The following is a 19,560-nucleotide window of genomic DNA, read 5'->3' as shown; positions in this document are numbered from 1 at the left end:
TCAAATGAATGGTTTGGATCATCCTAACAAAGTGGGCCCCCATGTGATTGGGCAAGCTAGCTCACCATAAGTTTGGTGAGCTTAAGCTCACCAACAGTTTCCTCTATATATATATATATATATATATATATATATATATAGAGAGAGAGAGAGAGAGAGAGCATGCATTTGCTGCACTCGAGCACAGAAACAGGGTGGGGCCACATTTTGGGTGGGATCCAAAGCATTCATTTGATGGGCCCTTTCATGGGTAGGGTCTCCACCAAAAATCAGCTCCATTGGATCACCTTAGGGTGTCCATTTGTGGGGCAAAAAATGGACAGATTTGTGGACAAACAGTATCTGTCCATTTTTTGCCCCACAAATGGACACCCTAAGGTGATCTAATGGAGCTGATTTTTGGTAGGCTCTCCATCCATGATGGGGCCTTCCAAATAAATGCTTAGGATCACCCCCCCCCAATGGCCCCACCCCCTGTTTCTGTGCTCTAGTGCAGCTAAGCCTAGTTGCACTTGAGCGCAGCAACCCTTTTCTATATATATATATATATATATATATATATATATATATATATATATATATATATATATATAGAGAGAGAGAGAGAGAGAGAGAGAGAGAGAACGGTTCCTACACACATGTGTAGATAAGTTATCTACACACTAGCTTAAAATACAGTGGGGGCCACATTATTTGGGTGATCCAAACCATTCATTTTTAAGGCCCTCACATAGATAGGGTGTCCATAAAAAATAAGATCCATAGGATCATCCTAACCATTCGAACTGTGGAGGCAAAAAATGGACTAATTTGTGAAGGTTTAAAGACATCTATTTTACCTCCACAAATCGTAGGGTTGGGATGATCCTATGGATCTGATTTTTTGTAGACACCCTATCTGTGTGAGGGCCTTTAAAATGGATGGCTTGGATCACCCGAACAATGTGGGCCCCCACTGTATTTTAAGCTAGTGTGTAGAGAACTCTCTACACATATGTGTAGGAACCGTTTTCTCATATATATATATATATATATATATATATATATATATATATATATATATATATATATAGAGAGAGAGAGAGAGAGAGAGAAAACGGTTTCTACACGTGTAGATAAGTTATCTACACACGAGAGAGAGAGAGAGAGAGAGAGAGAGAGAGAGAGAGAGAGAACGGTGTCTACACGTGTAGATAAGTTATCTACACACTAGCTTAAAATACAGTGGATGGCATATTGTTTGGGTGATCCAAACCATCCATTTGATTGCCCCTCACATAGATAGGGTGTCCACAAAATATCAGCTCCATAGGATCATCCCAACCCTATGATTTGTGGAGGTAAAATGGATGTGTATAAACCTTCACAAATCTGTCCATTTTTCCCTATCGCCTCCGGTAGCTTTCCAATAGCCATCTCCGCCGTCCCGTCGTGGACGTTTCCCATTCCGATACTTCCGATTTCTGTGCGTGAAAAAGTACCATTGCTTCTCCTCCCAAGGCTTGTAGTTCTCTTTAAATTTTAATAAACAAAAACTGACTTTAATCAAAAACAATATTTATACAAAGAATTGAAGCTTGTAAACTGGAAAAAAAAAACAACAACATACATACATACTATAAAAATAGGGAAATGATATCACCACTACCGTATTTTGATGATCGCACTGTTCACATTATTAAAAGTACGGTATGGCCTTCACTATAGGATGGCCCAAACTGTCCATTAGATGGGCCTCAGTAGCCCCAAAAATCATCTCCATAGGTCGATCCTAACCCTCCCATCTATAGAGGGTCAGGATCAACCCTCTAACATTGGAGGGTTAGGATCAGCTGGAGCGTTAGGCACAGCCTATTTAGGCTGTAGCCCATCTAATGGAAATTTTGGATCATCCTATGGTAAGGGCCATACCGTACTGAGGAGTGCCATCATCAAAATACCGTAGTGGTAAATAAGAAAAGTAAAAAAAAAGAAAAAAGAGAAAAGAAATATGAATGCTTATGTAAACATACCTGCGAGATCATAAGGGGTGTGATCGTAAAGATTGACATCGTTGATCTTATTGTAAGGAAGGGGACGATCAAGAAGCTTGTTTTGAAGATAATGGATGAATAGTTCATGATCAAAAGGCTTAAATCTGTAACAGTCAGGTATTTCTATCTCGTCACTGCTCTTTACTTGAACACCATCTGTCGTTTGGGTAGACAAGACGTCACCACCATCCATGGCCAGGATTTAGGAAACCAAGAGGCAGAGAATTTTAAATCACTAAACCAGACGTAGACTTGTTTTCCCGGTTAATTTAAAGGCCCTCTAAATTAACCACAATCATATCATTCCCCTCTAAATTTTGGAAAGAAAATTTTTTCCAAGAAAAATAAAATTGTATCTGAAATGTTTTTCTCGCAATCCAAAGAGGAGATTTATTCTCTCTCTGAGCCTAAACTTTCGTTTTTAAAGGTGGTTGTGATTAAGTCGATTAAGGGGACACTTTTAAGGAGACTCTCTCTCTCTCTCTCTCTGCCTAAACCTTCGTTTTAAAGGTTATGTCGAATAAGGGGAGAATTTTAAGGAGTTTCTGCCTTTGCAATCTATCCAATCGATACCTCCCCAAAACCCTAACCATTAAAACGCTAAAACCTTAAATGGGTTGGAGTTTTCTGTTTATCACTCTTGAAGTTGATTTTGATTTTTTACTTATTGGGGTTTATGGCGGTGTTGTCTATGTATCCAATTGATACCTCCTGATCTTCTCTCTAAGTCCCCAAACCCTCATCCCTAAAATGCTAAACCCCTAAAATGATTGGAGTTATTTTGTTTACACAATCAACAATGTGAAATGCAAAATTCTGGTATTTTCTGTTTGGGGTTCCACCTGAAAGCAAAGATCCCACATCGGTAAAGTTGAAGGATGTGGATGGGCTTAAAAGGGTTTGGGCACCCTTCCCTTATCGTCTAGTTGTTTAGGGTGAGCTCTACAGGGTCCTGACAAACCCCGGTATGCCTCCAAGGACGGAAAAGTCCCTCGAGGAAGATCTCGTAGTCCCCTCGTTCCAGCCGTGTGTGGAGGACCTCCACACGAAAAGCAAATTATCCCACATTGTCTTCCAACTGAGCCCATTGCATAACGTGGCAAAATCGACCCGTGCCCGCGGGTCGACCCAACTCACCCGCAAATTTGCGGGTATATGGGCTGGCATTTGAGTGACCTGTCAAAATTGACCCACAGATCACCCAACATGGCAAAACATGGGTTGGGACGGGCGAACCCGCGGATACTCGCATTTCTTTCTTTTTTTCTTTTTGTTTGAGTAGATACTGGCCGCATTCCCTAACTTGCAACAAAGGGCCTCTTTCAGATAAAAGAGGGGATTTTTCTCTTTTGGAGGGTACTCCAGGTATTTTGTGTTACTTCATTGAGAAGCAATCAATACGAACCTTGAGATTCTAGAACAAGTTACAATAGGATTATGCCAAAAAAGTCTACAACTCCTAAGGGCCCCCGATCACCCGTTGACTAGAATGGAATCTCTGCTAGGATATGCACTAGCAATGCACCACTCGATGGCCAACCAAGTTCTCAGGATAAAGAGCTTTAGCAACCAACCCACTTGGCGGCGAGTGTAGGCAAATGTTAAGCTTTATTGATGATTCTAGAACAAGTTACAATAGTATTATGCCAAAAAGGTCTGCAACTCCTAAGGGTCCCCCATCACCCGTTGACTAGAATGTAATCCCTACTAAGATATGCACTAGCAATGCACCACTCGATGGCCAACCAAGATCTCAGGGTAAAAAGCTTTAGCAACCAACCCACTTAGCGGCGAGTGGCGGCCAAATGTGCTATAAATGGCAACTTCTCAAGACGCAACGAGACGAGGTGAAATGGACGTTCTAGATTAAGAGGAAATACAACCTAGTATAAAAGGGACAAGGGTTCGTTTGCAATGGAGGTACTCCAGGCATTTTTTCTAAGTCTCTTTGGCAAAAAATTGGGGGTTACCCGTGGGTTGACCCAAGTGCTGGCCTGTAGACATGCAGATCATTTTTTACCCAACCCGTTTGACCCGCACCCACGGGTAACCCAACCCAACCCAACCCGCCCGTTTGCAAGGTCTAGCATTGCATGTGTAATTTTCGTAGTGGTCACCAAAGAGGAGCACTTCCATGGAAGTGCCCCTCAAGTCGTTTATGCCTGGCTAACTTCTTTCTACATTTTAATTTTCTCTTGCAATGGTGTTAACAAGAATTTCAAGAAATACTAATGATAATTGCAATCTAACTGCCACTTTTTGGGCCCCAAGTGTGCCATGTAGACATAGTCGGATTCATTTATCTGACCCGTTACCACAACTCTGAACCATTGGCATTGAACCCACCTTGATTAGATGATCCTAGGCCCTTGATGCATCGAGTCTCATTTTGGAGTTCCAATCAGAATTGCCAAACCCAAACCCAAACCCAAACCCAGCCCAATTAGATGATTTTTGTACTCCTTTATCTTACAAATGTGATGCTTATACCACGGGGTTAGGGGTGAAAACGAGCCGAGCCGAGCCGAGCTCGGCTCGTCTCGTTAAGCTCAAAAGCTCGGCTCGGTCAGGCTCGCGAGCCTTACCGAGCTCAGGTTATATTAAGTTCACACCCCTCATCGCGAGCCTGACCGAGCTCGGGTTATATTAAGTTCACACCCTTCATCTTCCCTGGACAGCCCTACTAGTGTAATTTGACTACTTTTTTTACACTGCGGAGGGTGGTCCTAGTAACAAATGGGGTTCCAAAAATGAAGTGAAATATTTTGCCCCCCTCCTTTCACTCCCTGGACAACCCTTTTAATGTATATATTAATATATAATATATATATTTAAATATTTTAAATTCTTAACGAGCCTTAACGAGCCGAGCCGAGCCTGGCCTAAATCGGGCTCGGCTCGTTTAGGATTCGAGCGAGCTTCCGAGCCCGAGCTAAAATTGACACCCTTACACGGGGTTACAAGTTGGGTCGGGTTGGGTTGATCATTTGCTAACAAATGAATTGGAATCAACCTGAAACCGACCTGGGTTTTTTTTTTTTTTTGTTTGGCTAAAAGCTCAACCAAAATTCTCAGAAGTTGACCAAGTTGGACACCTAGCTTGTACTCCCTTGTCTTTAGAATTGGATGTCCACTCGGCATGGACCGGGTCCATGCGGGTTTGCCTTATAGACCCGGGCCAGGCCTGAGCTTTGGCTTGGATAGCAGCAGCGGTTTGAGCTGGCCTGGGCCTAGTTGGACGCGAGACACGCATAGCAACCCGTCAACAGCATGCCATCCACCCGCCGACCAAACACCGAATCAAACCCTTTGCGGATTCCTTATTCCATCTCAGAGGCGGTTCAATCACCCCCCTGTTTGAGCAAAATTAACAACTATGCCACTACTCAACCAAATTTAGAACTTCAGAATTAAACCGTAGCCACAGAGAAAAGAAAACTCGGGCCTCTAAATGCGGACCGCGCACGTGATTTTATTATCGTTACGTTAGTGTTATGGTAAGGCAGCATCCATTCGGGTTGGGCTTGCCTCATATGAGGCTTAGAGCATCTTTCGATACCTCTAACAAATATTTGCAAATAATCTTATATGCAAATAGTTTAGATGTTAGATATAACTATTGGCAAAAACTAGTAAGTAAATATGATTTTTTGCAAATAGGGATTTGCTTGGGGACCATCGCAGAAGGCATTTTGCAGGCCGGCTGTTGCATGAGAAAGAAGCCACATAGGCTCACTTTTCAACTGATTTTGTCTTATTCATGTAATTCATCTGAGGTGGCCGCTCTCTCATGCAACAGCCGGCCCCGAAATGCCTTATGGGATGGTCCCTAGCAAATCCCTTTCAAATGAATAGGACAAAATATTCCCAAAAAGTCAACCTGTGTGGCTGTTCTCACATGCAAAAGCCATCCGTGAAATGGCTTTCTGCGAAATTGGCTAGCAAATCCCATATTATTTCATTATTTTGCTATTAATTTAACAATTTCCTTTGCTCAACAGAGCACTAATCAACATTGAGAAATCATGGAATTGTTGTATTGTGTCCCGGACCCAGCCTATTTGGGGTATTAAGCCGTTTGGTATCACCATGTCTTAACGTTGAAAGCTACTCCTATCTTGATCAAACTACAATTCCTTGCAAAATTAAGCTAACCTAGAATAAAACCTCTACTACGTACAGACACACCGAGTCAATCTTAGGCCTGCTCGAGTCAACTCGGTTTGGACCTATTCACCATAAATTCTCACGCCATCACCCATTGACACCACGCACGAGTTGACTCGGCTTTGCCTTTGTTTAATTCTTATCCGAGTATGGATTTTTTAACAATAAATAAAACTATTTCCCAAGGGTCAGACTCAATTCAATATGTCCCAAGGCTCTTTGGATTACTTGGCCAGACTTAGCCCATGTGCTAGATCACAGGGGTCATTGGTTTGGTATTGTCTCCCTCACTCTCTGCCAAGCATCTAGAAGAAGATAAAAAAAGAAGTGGAGAGCTTTGTATTCCACTTGTTTTTGGCTTGTTTTTGTTATGGTCCATCAATGGGATGTCAGTTTGTGGTAGAAGGGTTGGTATTTTGTTTGTTACATGCCTGAAGAAGATAGAAAGGGGTGGGGACTTGTTATATATGGACACAATTTGTTCCCTCTATTTCTTCACTTACTATTATTTTGTGGTCCATCAACAGCATCTCTTCTGCTGATAGAAGTGTGTCATGTTGCTATTTTCATCATCTTCTAGCAATAGAAAGGATACATTGTGTCTTGTCTCAAGGAGCTGTGATATTTAGTTTCTTGATGGAATTGGGTGTTTGAGGGGACTGTTAGACCTAACCATATTGAAGTGTGAGTAAGTAAGGAGGCATTCAATTTCTTGATAAGGTTGGTTGTGAATCTTTTCTTGTCATGGTTCAAAAACTAGACTCGACTGGAAAGTGGGTCGAGTCAACTCGAACGAGTGACTATTGAATCGATATAAAATTAGGGGCATTTCCTATCAGCGAGGTGATATATTATATTCGCCCCCTTTTTTTTCCCTAGGCCCGCCCCCTCTAAGTGTATATATGAATATGCTTTTACACTACAACGGGTGTCCCGTGGAAGAAAAAAATGGGCCAATGTGTCATTTCGCTTCCTGTTATTGTGTAATTGCAATGTATGAAAAGTGCATGCAGTAGTGGTCAGCATCACTATACGCTAATGATAGGTCTTGGGTTCATGTTTGGCAACCACGGAAAAATATTCTATGGAATATTGTAGGTGTAGGGAATTTCACCGGGTAGAACTCACCCCTAAAAGCTAGCTGCCAGCAACTCCAAAAGCTTAAGCTGTTGGAGAAAGGCGTTATTAATCTTTTATACTTTAACACTCCCCCTCACGTGTGGCCCCTCTTTCTTTGGGTTGGCCTGCACGTGGCACATGTGGCCCCTCTTTTGGGTTTGGCCATTGCATGTGGATTTTTGCTATCAAGGAGGTTTGAACCCAGGCATTTGTTCTGATATCATGTGAAAACTACCAGCAACTCCAAAAGCTTAAGTTGTTGGAGAAAGGTGTTATTAATCTTTTATACTTTAACAGGGAGGGTGCTCATTCCCTGATAACCCGTCCCCATCCACTTCACTTATCCGATGTGGAACTATTTGCTTTTGAGTGGAACCCCAACCAATCTCCCCTCCACGCGGAAGCAACGTGGACCATCTCGCCCCTCCACACAGCGGCAACATGGGAACTACGAGATATTACACCAGGGTTTTCAAGATCTTCCCCGAGGGACAATCCCACACTCGGAGGCAAACCGGGGTTACCACGCCCTGAGCTATGATACCATTTGTAGAGAATTTAACCGGGTAGAACTCACCCCTAAAAGCTAGTTGTTAGAGGGAGGGTGCCCATGCCCTTATAACCCGTCCCCATCCACTTCACTTATCCGATGTGGGACTATTTGCTTTTGCGTGTAACCCCAACCAGTAGGGCTACTTGTGAGAGATGGCAAGAGAGGGGGAGAATTGGGAGCATGGGTGTGAGAGGAGCATGAAAAGCCTCTGAAAAGCAAGAAGAAAAAAACTCAATTTTAAGTAGAGTATTTATTTTCACTTATTTTCATGGATTTCTCATGCTCTTTCGGCTCCAATCTGCTATGGTATCTTCATCTTCCTTCTATTCACGAGCACATCTCTGAATTGGGCCACTAATATTCTGTGTAATAAAGTTCTATAGATTTTATTTTGGTAGATAGGCCGGGGTTCGGCGGACCCCTACCAGTATAGTTATATGAAACAAATATAGAATGTTTACAAACGATTATACTCTCTCCCGATTCTATCCATATGAACAATCTTAAGTAATACACGGCCGAGTTGGATTCTCTCCAAGTGTATGATGGACCTCCCCGAATTGAATGATGTAAATGCATCTTTTATCTTTTATGAAGTTGGCAATTTTCTCCAAGGACATTTATGGACTTTGTTTATGGTATTGACATCATTAAGCGAATCCGGCCCATTGTTGCCAGATGTGTTTTATTTGCCTGTCTTTAGCTAGAAGGATCCACTAAAAGATTGCATTCAGCTCCAATGCATAGATTTTTTTTCAGGGTCAGTATCAAGAGAATCATGGCAATTGGTTACCTTCCTTGCTAAGTCCCTCATGGTGCCTACAATGGATTCTCAATTTGGGTCAAGTGAGGCTTCGGTATTGAGCTTGACCGTTCCCTGATCTTGTTTGATCCACTTGTATATATTATTTTTACTTCTTCACTAGGCACAATTAAACAGCCCAAATTTGCAGCTATCTCCAAACTCCAAACATTGCCTCTGTCTTCCAGCTTTAAGAGTGCAAAGCGATTTTGGAGAGAAGTGAGGACTGTTAGAATATTTACGATCCAACCGTTGAATTTGGTGTAGATCTCACTGTTGGTCATCTTTGTAGTAGATTAGGCAAGTGAGTTGATGGATAAAAAAACGATGAAAAATCAGAAAAAAAAATGAATGAAATTGGATGGGGGGAATGGCCTATCTATCATTGGTGGACCTTCCCTTGAACCAGTCATGAAGCTCTCAATTGAGTTGTTTAGGTTCTGGAATTCCATCTCTAGTTGGGGCCATTCGGATGAAAAGAATGTTGTATTAATGAAAGCCGGATTCCTCCCTAATCAATGTTTGAGATGCCTCTCGGATAGGCGTCGAGGAGGTAGTCCTAGCTCTATTCCTCGGTGCCATGATAGAATTGCCAAAAAACATCGGATTTTCAGTCCTTTGCTCTAACCAGCTGAGCTATCTGAACCACACTTTCCTAAAGTGTGCTTTCTTCATTGAATAGCACCCTAATCTCTGTCTATGTTAGCTTACAAAATGTATTTTTTGTGCTCTGTATCCTTTTCAAACGTTCTGGAATTTCTTTCATATCTTATGTAATAGTTTGCCACTGCAAACACTAGTCTATTAATGTATTCGGGTTCCATTTTGCATTGTCTGCATCTGCGACCATGGCTCCCATGAAATTAACCGTGAGAAGAGTGTTCATTGGCATAGTTTAAGATGGGACCCCACCCCATAGAGACAACCAAAAGGGGTTAACTATCGTTTATCTTTCTTTAAGATTGTACCAAGGGAATACTCGAATATTCCGTATACTAAAAAAATAGGGTCAAATTTAAGAAAAGAGTTTGAACCAGTGACTTCCCCGAGATTTTTGCCTTGAGTCATTCATCATTGGACACCTGGTACCTCTCAAGGTGTCAGCAATTTTGTTAATGGCGGAAAAGAACTTTGAAAAAGTAAATGGATGGATTTTTTATTCAAAATGGTGGGACCAGGGACTTTATTTCTCATCCCACGAGAAGAGATCAAATTCTCATCAACGGTCTCGATCAAAGTACCCAAACCAAGAAAAAATTTCATTCTCCTCGACTGACAGTAGAACTGCACCTACAACGAGGCGTTCATTTTCCTGCACCAGTGGTAATTGTGTAATTTAAACAAGAAGAAGTGTCATTTGGTACTATCTCATCCGCTCACTTGGCACGCCTTCAACCACCTAAAGTAGGTGTGCCCCAGGTCATCGGAGAATCGTGGTTCACCGCCTCGCCCATATAAACCCTGCAACGAACCCTATCTCTCTCTCTCTCTCTCTCAAACGCTAAACACACTTCTCAAAACCAAAAACCTAGGAAGAATAAGAAGAATAAGCCTACTTTCGAAGCCCTACTTTTCTTCTAAAAGAATGGCAGGGACTGGTGTTTTTGCAGAGATTTTTGACGGAGATGTCTACAAATACTATTCCGAAGGAGAGTGGAAGAAATCATCATCGGGAAAATCTGTTGCGATCATTAACCCTACCACTAGAAAGCCTCAGTACAAGGTCCAAGGTCAGCTCTAATTCCTTCATTCCTTTTCTTTTCGGCTTTTTCTTCGAGTTTTTTAGTTGAATTGAGGTTTCTGTGAGGAATAGTGACGGAGATTATCGTGTTCGTTTGAAATTTTTTGGTATTTACGAGTGTTGATCTGTTCCTTTGAATTTCAACTCTAATTTTAACTGTAATTTTGAATTATGGGTTTAGAATTTAGCGTTTTAGTTAGAAAATGAGGTTTGCTGAAAATCGCTTGTTGCGGAACAGGATTATCCTTGATTTGTAGGATTTGAATACATCTTAGTTGGAATTGAGGTTTCGATGAGGAGAGATGCTTGAAAGTTCATGAATTCCCTGTGATTTTTTAGATCAATAGGTAACGTCTTTTTGCCGACCATTTTTTTAAAAAAAACGTCTTTTTGCCGGAAATTTACCGCGATTTCTGACATTTGACGCGGTGATAAAATCGTTCGATTTCAATGACTGCACGGCTGTAAAATCGATTTTATAGTATTTTTGAAGTAAAATCGAAAATGAGCATTTCCTGCCATAGGAAAAAAAGAGGAATTAGCCGAGTTCTCAACTCGCTTTTTGGAACCGAGTTGCCTACTCGGCCGAGTTAACTCGGACCGGTACTAGGAAATCTGGAATCTGGTTTTGTAAAAAGTAATGAATTTGGACTCATCAACGACTGTGTGTTGGAGCAGCTTGTACACAAGAAGAGGTTAACAAAACAATGGACACTGCAAAGATTGCGCAAAAGGCATGGGCAAAGATCCCCTTGTGGAAGCGAGCGGAGCTCCTTCACAAGGCAGCCGCGATCCTCAAAGAGCACAAAACCCCCATCGCAGAATGCCTTGTCAAAGAGATCGCAAAACCAGCTAAGGATGCAGTCACTGAGGTAAATTAAACTATCTAAAATGTTCTTTAACGTTATTCTTCTGAAGTTAAGTAGGATTGAAGTGATTGAAGTTGTCAGATTTCTTTAATGACTCTGTTCTCTGATTTTGTGAAGGTCGTTAGGTCGGGAGATCTCATCTCTTACTGCGCTGAAGAAGGTGTTAGGGTACTAGGAGAGGGGAAGTGTCTTGTCTCGGACAGTTTCCCGGGCAATGAGAGGAACAAGTACTGCCTAACTTCCAAGGTATCTACTCTTTTCTTGATTATTTATCTATAATCTTGGGTTTAGTGTTGAATTAAAACCTTTAGCTAGTTTAATGGTTTCTCACTATCGTATAAGAACTTATGAGATTTCGTTGCCAAATTTCAGTACCCTGTTTGGTCTTTATATAATAAACTGATAATTACTTGCAATGTAGGTCCTTTATTTATGAAAAAATGCCAGAAAGGTTTCCTGACAGCCAATTTTTGCTCCCAGCTTGTGGGATGTAGAGGCGGTTGGATTTGTTAATCCAACCGGAGAACACAAGTTCTGCCTATTTGTGTTGACACCACCTTGATCCATCAGGCCTTCTTTTAAGGGTCTGTCAAGAAATGTTAAACTGTTGATTTTCTAGCCCTTTACATTACAGATGGGATGTTCATTCTGCATGGGTCCATGACCATGTGATTCGCCTCATGATGGTCCACAAGATCAACGGTCTTGATTACATATACATGTCCCCTTGTGGGACCAAAAAATTGATTGTTAGGATTGACACTGTTTATCAGGCATATAAAGCTTTTTACCATTGTGTATTTGTATTTTTTAAGTTTTCTGTTTGATGTCAGTATTTTACTGTCGGATTGTGAGATAAGCCCCACTTCAAGTAGGCCAGAAAAATATGACCAATTGGATGATTTAGTTGTCTGATCGTCTTTTTGAAAATGGAATGTTAGAACAGGGAGTGATCTACTCCCTTTTTCGTTTTCTTTTTTTGTTAAATGGAATGTTAAAACAGGAAGTGACCTATAGTACATTTTTGTTCTTAAAGTTAACAAATAAGACAGCTACCATTGTCTGATTGGTAAGAGTAATAGGCAGTGGGACACCCAGAGTGTGGCCCACCAGATGAATGTATAAATCTGATGTCAATTGCACTTGTAAAGAAAGGGCAACACCTAACCCTCAACGCGATGCTTGCTTACAAATGATAAGGAATGTAGATATCTCCTCATTTCTCATCCATGTGAGTGCGGCTAGTTGTGGAAGCCTTTTATATAACACATGAGTGAACTCTGAACTGTCACATCTAGTGGTCCCTAATGTAGATTGGCTGGCTGGCCCAAATGTTGCAACATTCATACAATTCTAGGCGGCAGTTGATAACAGTAGCGAAAATGAACATTCGTCAACAATCAATAGGGTGGTTAGGATTGTATAATTAGCTCTGGCCATACAAGATGGGCCCAATAATGGTCCAGATGCATGAATGGCTCTAGACTAAATAGCATGGCTATTTTTGTGGCGTTGCAACTTTCAACAAGCCAACATAGCTTTCCCTTTTCTCGATGTTATAATTACTTAATAATCGTTATTATTTTCCCATATTCTAATTGCAGTTTTAGTTCTCCGGATAAAAGCTAAGGGTTATGACTAGTTTGGCTGTGCACTCAAATTGAATTGTGGGTGCAATTTGTGTGTATACTTCTTTTATATTTACTCTTAGAAATATATTGGTTGGTCTGCATGGACCATTAAATTTGTGGTTTGTAGGGACCAAAACTATGTCATGGGGTACCCTTTGGGAGCTAGATGACTTAAAGTTCAAGTGGGCCACCTGCCATTTTCCATACTTTACAGCTAGGAGATAATAAAGTGAAAAGGCTGCTATTACGAGGTGGCTGCTCTCACATGCAACAGCCCATCCGCGAAATGAGGCTAGCAAATCCCATTATATATATATATATATATATATATATATATATATATATATATAGAGAGAGAGAGAGAGAGAACGGTTTCTACACACATGTGTGGACAAGTTATCTACACACTAGCTTAAAATACAATGGAGGGCATATTGTTTGGGTGATCCAAACCATTCATTTGATTGGCCCTTCACAAATCGTAGGGTTGGGATGATCCTATGGAGCTGATTTTTTATGGACACCCTATCTATGTGAGGGCCAATCAAATGAATGGTTTGGATCACCCAAACAATATGCCCTCCACTGTATTTTATGCTAGTGTATAGATAACTTATCTACACGTGTGTAGAAACCGTTTTCTCATATATATATATATATATATATATATATATATATATATATATATATATGAGAAAACTGTTGGTGAGCTTAAGCGCACCAAACTTATGGTGCGCTTAAGCTCCCCAATCACATGGGTCCCACATTTTCTGTGGTGATCCAAACCATTCATTTGCAAGGCCTTATCATAGATAGGGGGTGTACCAAAAATCAGCTCCATAGGATCATCCTAACCCCTCCATTTGTGGAGGACAAAAATGGGCAGATTTGTGTCTGTCCATTTTTGTCCTCCACAAATGGAGGGGTTAGGATGATCCTATGGAGCTGTTTTTTGGTACACCTCCCATCTATGTAAGGGACTTTCAAATGAATGCTTTGGATCATCCTAACAAAGTGGGCCCCCATGTGATTGGGCGCTTAAGCTCACCATAAGTATGGTGAGCTTAAGCGCACCAACAGTTTCCTCTCTCTCTATATATATATATATATTGGAAAGTGATTGTGAGCGGCCCCTCATATAATCTTATATGAGGTGACCACTAAAAACATGGTGGGCCCACATATTTGGGGTGATCCGAACCGGTCATTTGATAGGCCCTGACATAGATAGGGGGTGCCCAAAAAATCAGCTCCATAGGATCATCTCAACCCTTCGAACTGTGGAGGTGAAAGAGGGGAAGCTGGGTGGGTATAAATTTGCCCACTTACCCATCCATTTTCCCCTCTTTCACCTCCACAGTACGAAGGGTTGGGATGATCCTATGGAGCTGATTTTTTGGGCATCCCTTATCTACGTCAGGGCCTATCAAATGACCGGTTCGGATCACCCCAAAAATGTGGGCCCACCATGTTTTTAGCGGTCACCTCATATAAGCTTATATGAGGGGCCGCTCACAATCACTTATATATATATATATATATATATATATATATATATATATATATATATATATATATATATATATATGAGAAAAGGGTTTCTGCGCTCGAGCACAGAAACAGGGCGGTGGGGCCATTGGGGGGGGGGGGGGGGGTGATCCAAAGCATTCATTTAGAAGGCCCATCTTGGATGGGGGCCTACCAAAAATCAGCTCCATTGGATCACCAATGGGTGCCCATTTGTGGGGCCAAAAAATGGACAGATACTGTTTGTCCACAAATCTGTCCATTTTTGCCCCACAAATGGACACCCTAAGGTGATCCAATGGAGCTGATTTTTGGTGGACACCCTACCCATGAAAGGGCCCATCAAATGAATGCTTTGGATCCCATCCAAAATGTGGCCCCTCCCTGTTTCTATGCTCGAGCATAGATAAGCTTATTTGCGCTCGAGCGCAGAAACCATCTCTCTCTCTCTCTCTCTCTCTCTCTCTCTCTCTATATATATATATATATATATATATATATATATATATATATATATACACATATGAGGAAAGTGTTGGTGAGCTTAAGCTCACCAAACTTATGGTGAGCTTAAGCGCCCAATCACATGGGTCCCACATTTTCTGTGGTGATCCAAACCATTCATTTGCAAGGCCCTATCATAGATAGGGTGTGTACAAAAAATCAGCTCCATAGGATCATCCTAACCCATCCATTTGTGGAGGTCAAAATGGACAGACATTATTTGTCCACAAATCTGCCCATTTTTGTCCTCCACAAATGGAGGGGTTAGGATGATCCTATGGAGCTGATTTTTGGTACACACCCTATCTATGATAGGGCCTTGCAAATGAATGGTTTGGATCACCACCTAAAATGTGGGACCCATGTGATTGGGGCACTTAAGCTCACCATAAGTTTGGTGAGCTTAAGCTCACTAACACTTTCCTCTAGATATATATATATATATATATATATATATATATATATATATATATATATATATATATATATATATATATATATATAGAGAGAGAGAGAGAGAGGAGGGGGGGGATAGGCTATTGATATCCGCACGACCATGTTTTGATAATTGGGTGAACTCACCTTGTTACAATGAAAAACAAGATAGAGTTCCCCGAAAGTTATATCTGCACTGCCTCTTTATTTGCACCACCATGTTTTGATAATGACACAATCGCCTTGACTTTTATTCTTTATCCAGTTGTGGCCTAAATTTATCTGTAGCAATATCAGCCCCCGATAAAAAAATACAATAACATCATACCAAACTTAAGATAGGAAAATGATATTGGGACTCCTAGTTTTCAGTAATGAAAATCATCTATTCATTTGTAATTTCTATTTGTTGAAGACTATTACATTTCCGTAGTAAATTTTATCAACATTTAATCAAGCAACTCTCTAATAAAATGAGAAGTGTAGTTATCAAAAGGTCAGAGTGCGGATATCACTTTCCTTAATATATTACTGAAAATAGTATTCTTATGCTTTTGGAAAGTAAAATATTTAGAAATGTAAACAAATATTTACAACAGGATTTAAAGTTCTACTATGAAATGAAAAGGATACTATAAAAAAAATGCAACACACAGCTGAAAAAATATGTTTTATTTTACTTTAGTTTTCAATTCTTGTAGTGTCTTTAATTTGGCCAAGAGTTTTTCAAAAAATGAGATAGAGAGAGAGAGAGAGGCATAGTTTACTGAGGAATTAAAAAAGTTCAAAACTGTATATGGTTGAATGCCCTTGTTAAGCATAACTCTTGCTGAAACAACCCAATTCAGCTAAACTGGCATGCTGCTATGATTGAATAAGGTTGTATTGTTCTTAAATGGCATGCTAAACAGCCCTGTCTTAAAGAATTTTTTTAGATTTGCATGGTGCCCGAGGTTAATATTCAAATAATTCAGTTATGAAAAGAAGATTGAGTTTCTGCTTTCTGTTTAACCATGTTTGAAAATTAATTATGTGGTGTTGTTGGTGCTGCCCTTCTATGTTTCGATTCCTTAAGAACTTTGATTGAATTCCAATGTAGATTCCTCTTGGAGTAATTCTAGCAATCCCGCCCTTCAACTATCCCGTCAACCTTGCAGTTTCAAAAATCGGTCCCGCACTGATCGCCGGCAACTCCCTCGTGCTGAAGCCTCCAACCCAGGTATCATTTTCTTAAGCATGCCTAATCACAACTCAATCTTTAATAAATAGACGATTATAGGAGGGTACATATTTTTCATGGATGTATTGCTAGGGCTTTAAACCTATGCATCAAACTTGATTATATGTTGTTGTTGTTTTTTCTCAAATCAAATTATTCTCAAATCTTCCTTATCTTTCATAGGGCGCTGTAGCTGCTCTGCACATGGTGCATTGCTTTCACTTGGCTGGCTTCCCTAAAGGCCTCATCAGCTGTGTTACAGGAAAAGGCTCTGAAATTGGCGACTTTCTCACAATGCACCCTGGAGTTAATTGCATAAGGTAACCATGCACTCACCTTCGGGTCATCAACAGCCCATAGGCTTCCAATTTCCTTTGCGTATATGATTATGACCATCTTCTTGTGTTCCGCTAATTTCATTTCTTTTTGTAGCTTCACTGGCGGAGACACTGGAATAGCAATTTCAAAGAAAGCCGGCATGATCCCTCTCCAAATGGAGCTGGGAGGTAAAGATGCATGCATTGTGCTTGAAGATGCAGATCTTGATTTAGTGGCAAGCAGTATTGTTAAAGGAGGTTTCTCTTATAGGTAAACATGACTCAGCTCCTTCTGTTATAATTATTTCCACAGTTCATAGGCTAGAGTGCAACCCATCTTGAATCACTGGCTAAAACTTTTCCAACTGTTATATTTCTCGTATTTACAGTGGACAAAGATGCACTGCTGTTAAGGTTGTCTTGGTAATGGAATCTGTAGCTGATGTTGTTGTGGAGAAAGTGAACGCTAAAATAGCGAAATTGACAGTCGGACCCCCTGAAGAGGACTGCGATATTACTCCAGTTGTGTCCGAATCATCGGCTAATTTCATTGAAGGATTGGTTAAGGATGCCAAGGAGAAGGGTGCTACTTTTTGCCAGGAGTACAGGAGAGAAGGCAATCTCATCTGGCCCTTGTTGTTGGATCATGTTCGACCTGATATGAGGATTGCATGGGAGGAACCTTTTGGGCCCGTATTGCCAGTTATCAGAATCAACTCTGTTGAAGAAGGCATCCACCACTGCAATGCTAGCAATTTCGGCCTACAGGTATGAAATTGCCCCTCTGCTGTGTACTTTTATTTCTTCAGTATCTCCAAAATTCCATTGATTTTCCACATCATCAGCTTATAAGTTTATACTGACATGTTCTGTCTTGATATGAGACTGGTTTAATTTTACACAATGGTGTTCGCCAATTTTTATTTCTTTATTTCTCAATTGTCTAATAGTTTTTATATATAGTAAAAATCATTTCTATCATATCAGTTTTATCGGCAAGGGGTGAGAGACAAATATTAAAACTTGTATTTTTAGTTGTTCTCAAATAAAAGAATATGTTTTCCTTTTATATTCATGTTAATTAGACGTAGAAGTAAAATGACATAATTTTCTAAATACAAATAAAGTAGAAGTAAAAACTCTGTTTACTTTCCCTTTTCTCTTGATTTGGAAGGAAATATTTGGAAAATTCTTTGCAGACTGGGAGAGTAGAATGAACAATGCATGACAGCCAAAGGTCTCTGGTATGGCGAAATGAAGTCATTTTACTCTCCTTTCCCTGTTAACCACTATTTCTGTGGCATCCAAATGGACCCTTTAGTAGCTACGACACCGAAAATGACATGATAAAATAGAGAATGGCTGATCTTTTTCGATTTTTACAAATATTACTCTGAACTACTGCTCTTTTGATTAAAAAAAATCACCAAATTGGTAGGATTTTCCTTATTCTCAAGTCATCTGATAGTTCCGACCTAAATGCAGGGCTGTGTGTTCACAAGAGACATAAACAAAGCAATTCTGGTTAGTGACGCTATGGAGACTGGAACAGTTCAGATCAATTCAGCACCAGCTCGTGGACCAGATCATTTTCCATTCCAGGTATAGTGATATTTCATAGCCACAGGGTTGGGTTTGTAGCTCAGTTGGTTATTGGTTGAGGCTTTTTATCTAACCCTTGAGGTCGGAGGTTCAATCCCAGCTTAGCTACTCAAAAAACAATATTTCATAGGGGTATAAAAAGCTCCGAATTTCCTCTGTGCTTTGTATTGAAGGATATACTCTCTGGTTGCAGGGCTTGAGAGACAGTGGCATAGGATCGCAGGGAATCACAAATAGTATAAGCATGATGACAAAGATCAAGAGCACAGTTATCAACTTACCCACGCCTTCATACACCATGGGCTGAAGCTAGTTAGTTAGATTCCTACTTGTTTTTTGTTAGTAAATAATTGAGAAGATCACATGTGTGGTTTGTATTTTGATATCCGTTTAGTTGGGCTGCCCATGTAATAAGAGACAATGTCCTTGCTGTCGTGGGTCGAGGTGGGGCTAGCACAACGGCCGCTAGAAGTGGTCCACTGCCCTAATGCAACATATTGATTTAGATGTATCTATATATAACTAGAGTCTGAAATGCGTTGCTTATTTTCACTTTAACCTTGGGTTTGTTTCATACGTGACAATCAGCTTTGCTTTTCTAGTTCCATTCCTCTCTCCTCTTCTTTTTCCTGTACCTCACCAGAAATCGGCAATCAACCCATCCCCTTTCTCCTCTCCTCTCCTCTCCTCCTTAAGGATTATATTCCCAACATGATACAAATTTATAACTCTATAGGATTAAAGTAGCTTCGAGAGAACAAATAGCAACTGCTTGCTGTTGCTTAAGAAATTCTTGGACGCCTGCACTATAACCTGTAATAGAAGCAGAACCTCTATCAGAAAGATTATGGAGATTGGAAATAACAACAACCCACATTTAGACTTAAATGCTCGAGGAATTATATTTCGTTTCTGTAAAAGATTTTACCAGCTTTTTTCACTTCACACTATCTGGTCTTGGAGCCCAGCTAAAATTCGCATGGATTAGAATCATAAGCCCAGCTTTTTTTGCTTTTTTTTTTATCGTCCATTTTCAAGATC

At 40.5% G+C, this 19,560-nt stretch overlaps 2 protein-coding genes across 2 annotated transcripts; one reads left to right on the top strand and one right to left on the bottom strand.

Annotated features, from left to right (window-relative positions):
• Nucleotides 1-1,363: 1,363 nt before the first annotated feature.
• On the bottom strand, nt 1,364-2,226 carry LOC143878168 (NAC domain-containing protein 68-like). The gene is made up of 2 exons (XM_077380470.1): nt 2,013-2,226; nt 1,364-1,512 (listed from the first exon to the last, which is right to left on the bottom strand). Exons 1-2 carry the CDS (start codon nt 2,224-2,226, stop codon nt 1,364-1,366), a joined length of 363 nt encoding a protein of 120 aa, XP_077236585.1.
• Nucleotides 2,227-10,103: 7,877 nt separating this feature from the next.
• On the top strand, nt 10,104-19,077 carry ALDH11A3 (aldehyde dehydrogenase 11A3). The gene is made up of 9 exons (XM_077381973.1): nt 10,104-10,404; nt 11,094-11,287; nt 11,402-11,530; nt 16,481-16,600; nt 16,784-16,920; nt 17,033-17,188; nt 17,307-17,685; nt 18,403-18,519; nt 18,713-19,077. Exons 1-9 carry the CDS (start codon nt 10,260-10,262, stop codon nt 18,824-18,826), a joined length of 1,491 nt encoding a protein of 496 aa, XP_077238088.1. The 5' UTR covers nt 10,104-10,259; the 3' UTR covers nt 18,827-19,077.
• Nucleotides 19,078-19,560: the final 483 nt, after the last annotated feature.

This window comes from Tasmannia lanceolata, unplaced genomic scaffold (assembly GCF_043159265.1).
Source record: "Tasmannia lanceolata isolate RefF3 unplaced genomic scaffold, GAP_Taslan_0.1 ptg000006l, whole genome shotgun sequence".
Taxonomy (NCBI): Eukaryota; Viridiplantae; Streptophyta; class Magnoliopsida; order Canellales; family Winteraceae; genus Tasmannia; species Tasmannia lanceolata.
This window is presented reverse-complemented; position numbering and strand designations above follow the sequence as displayed.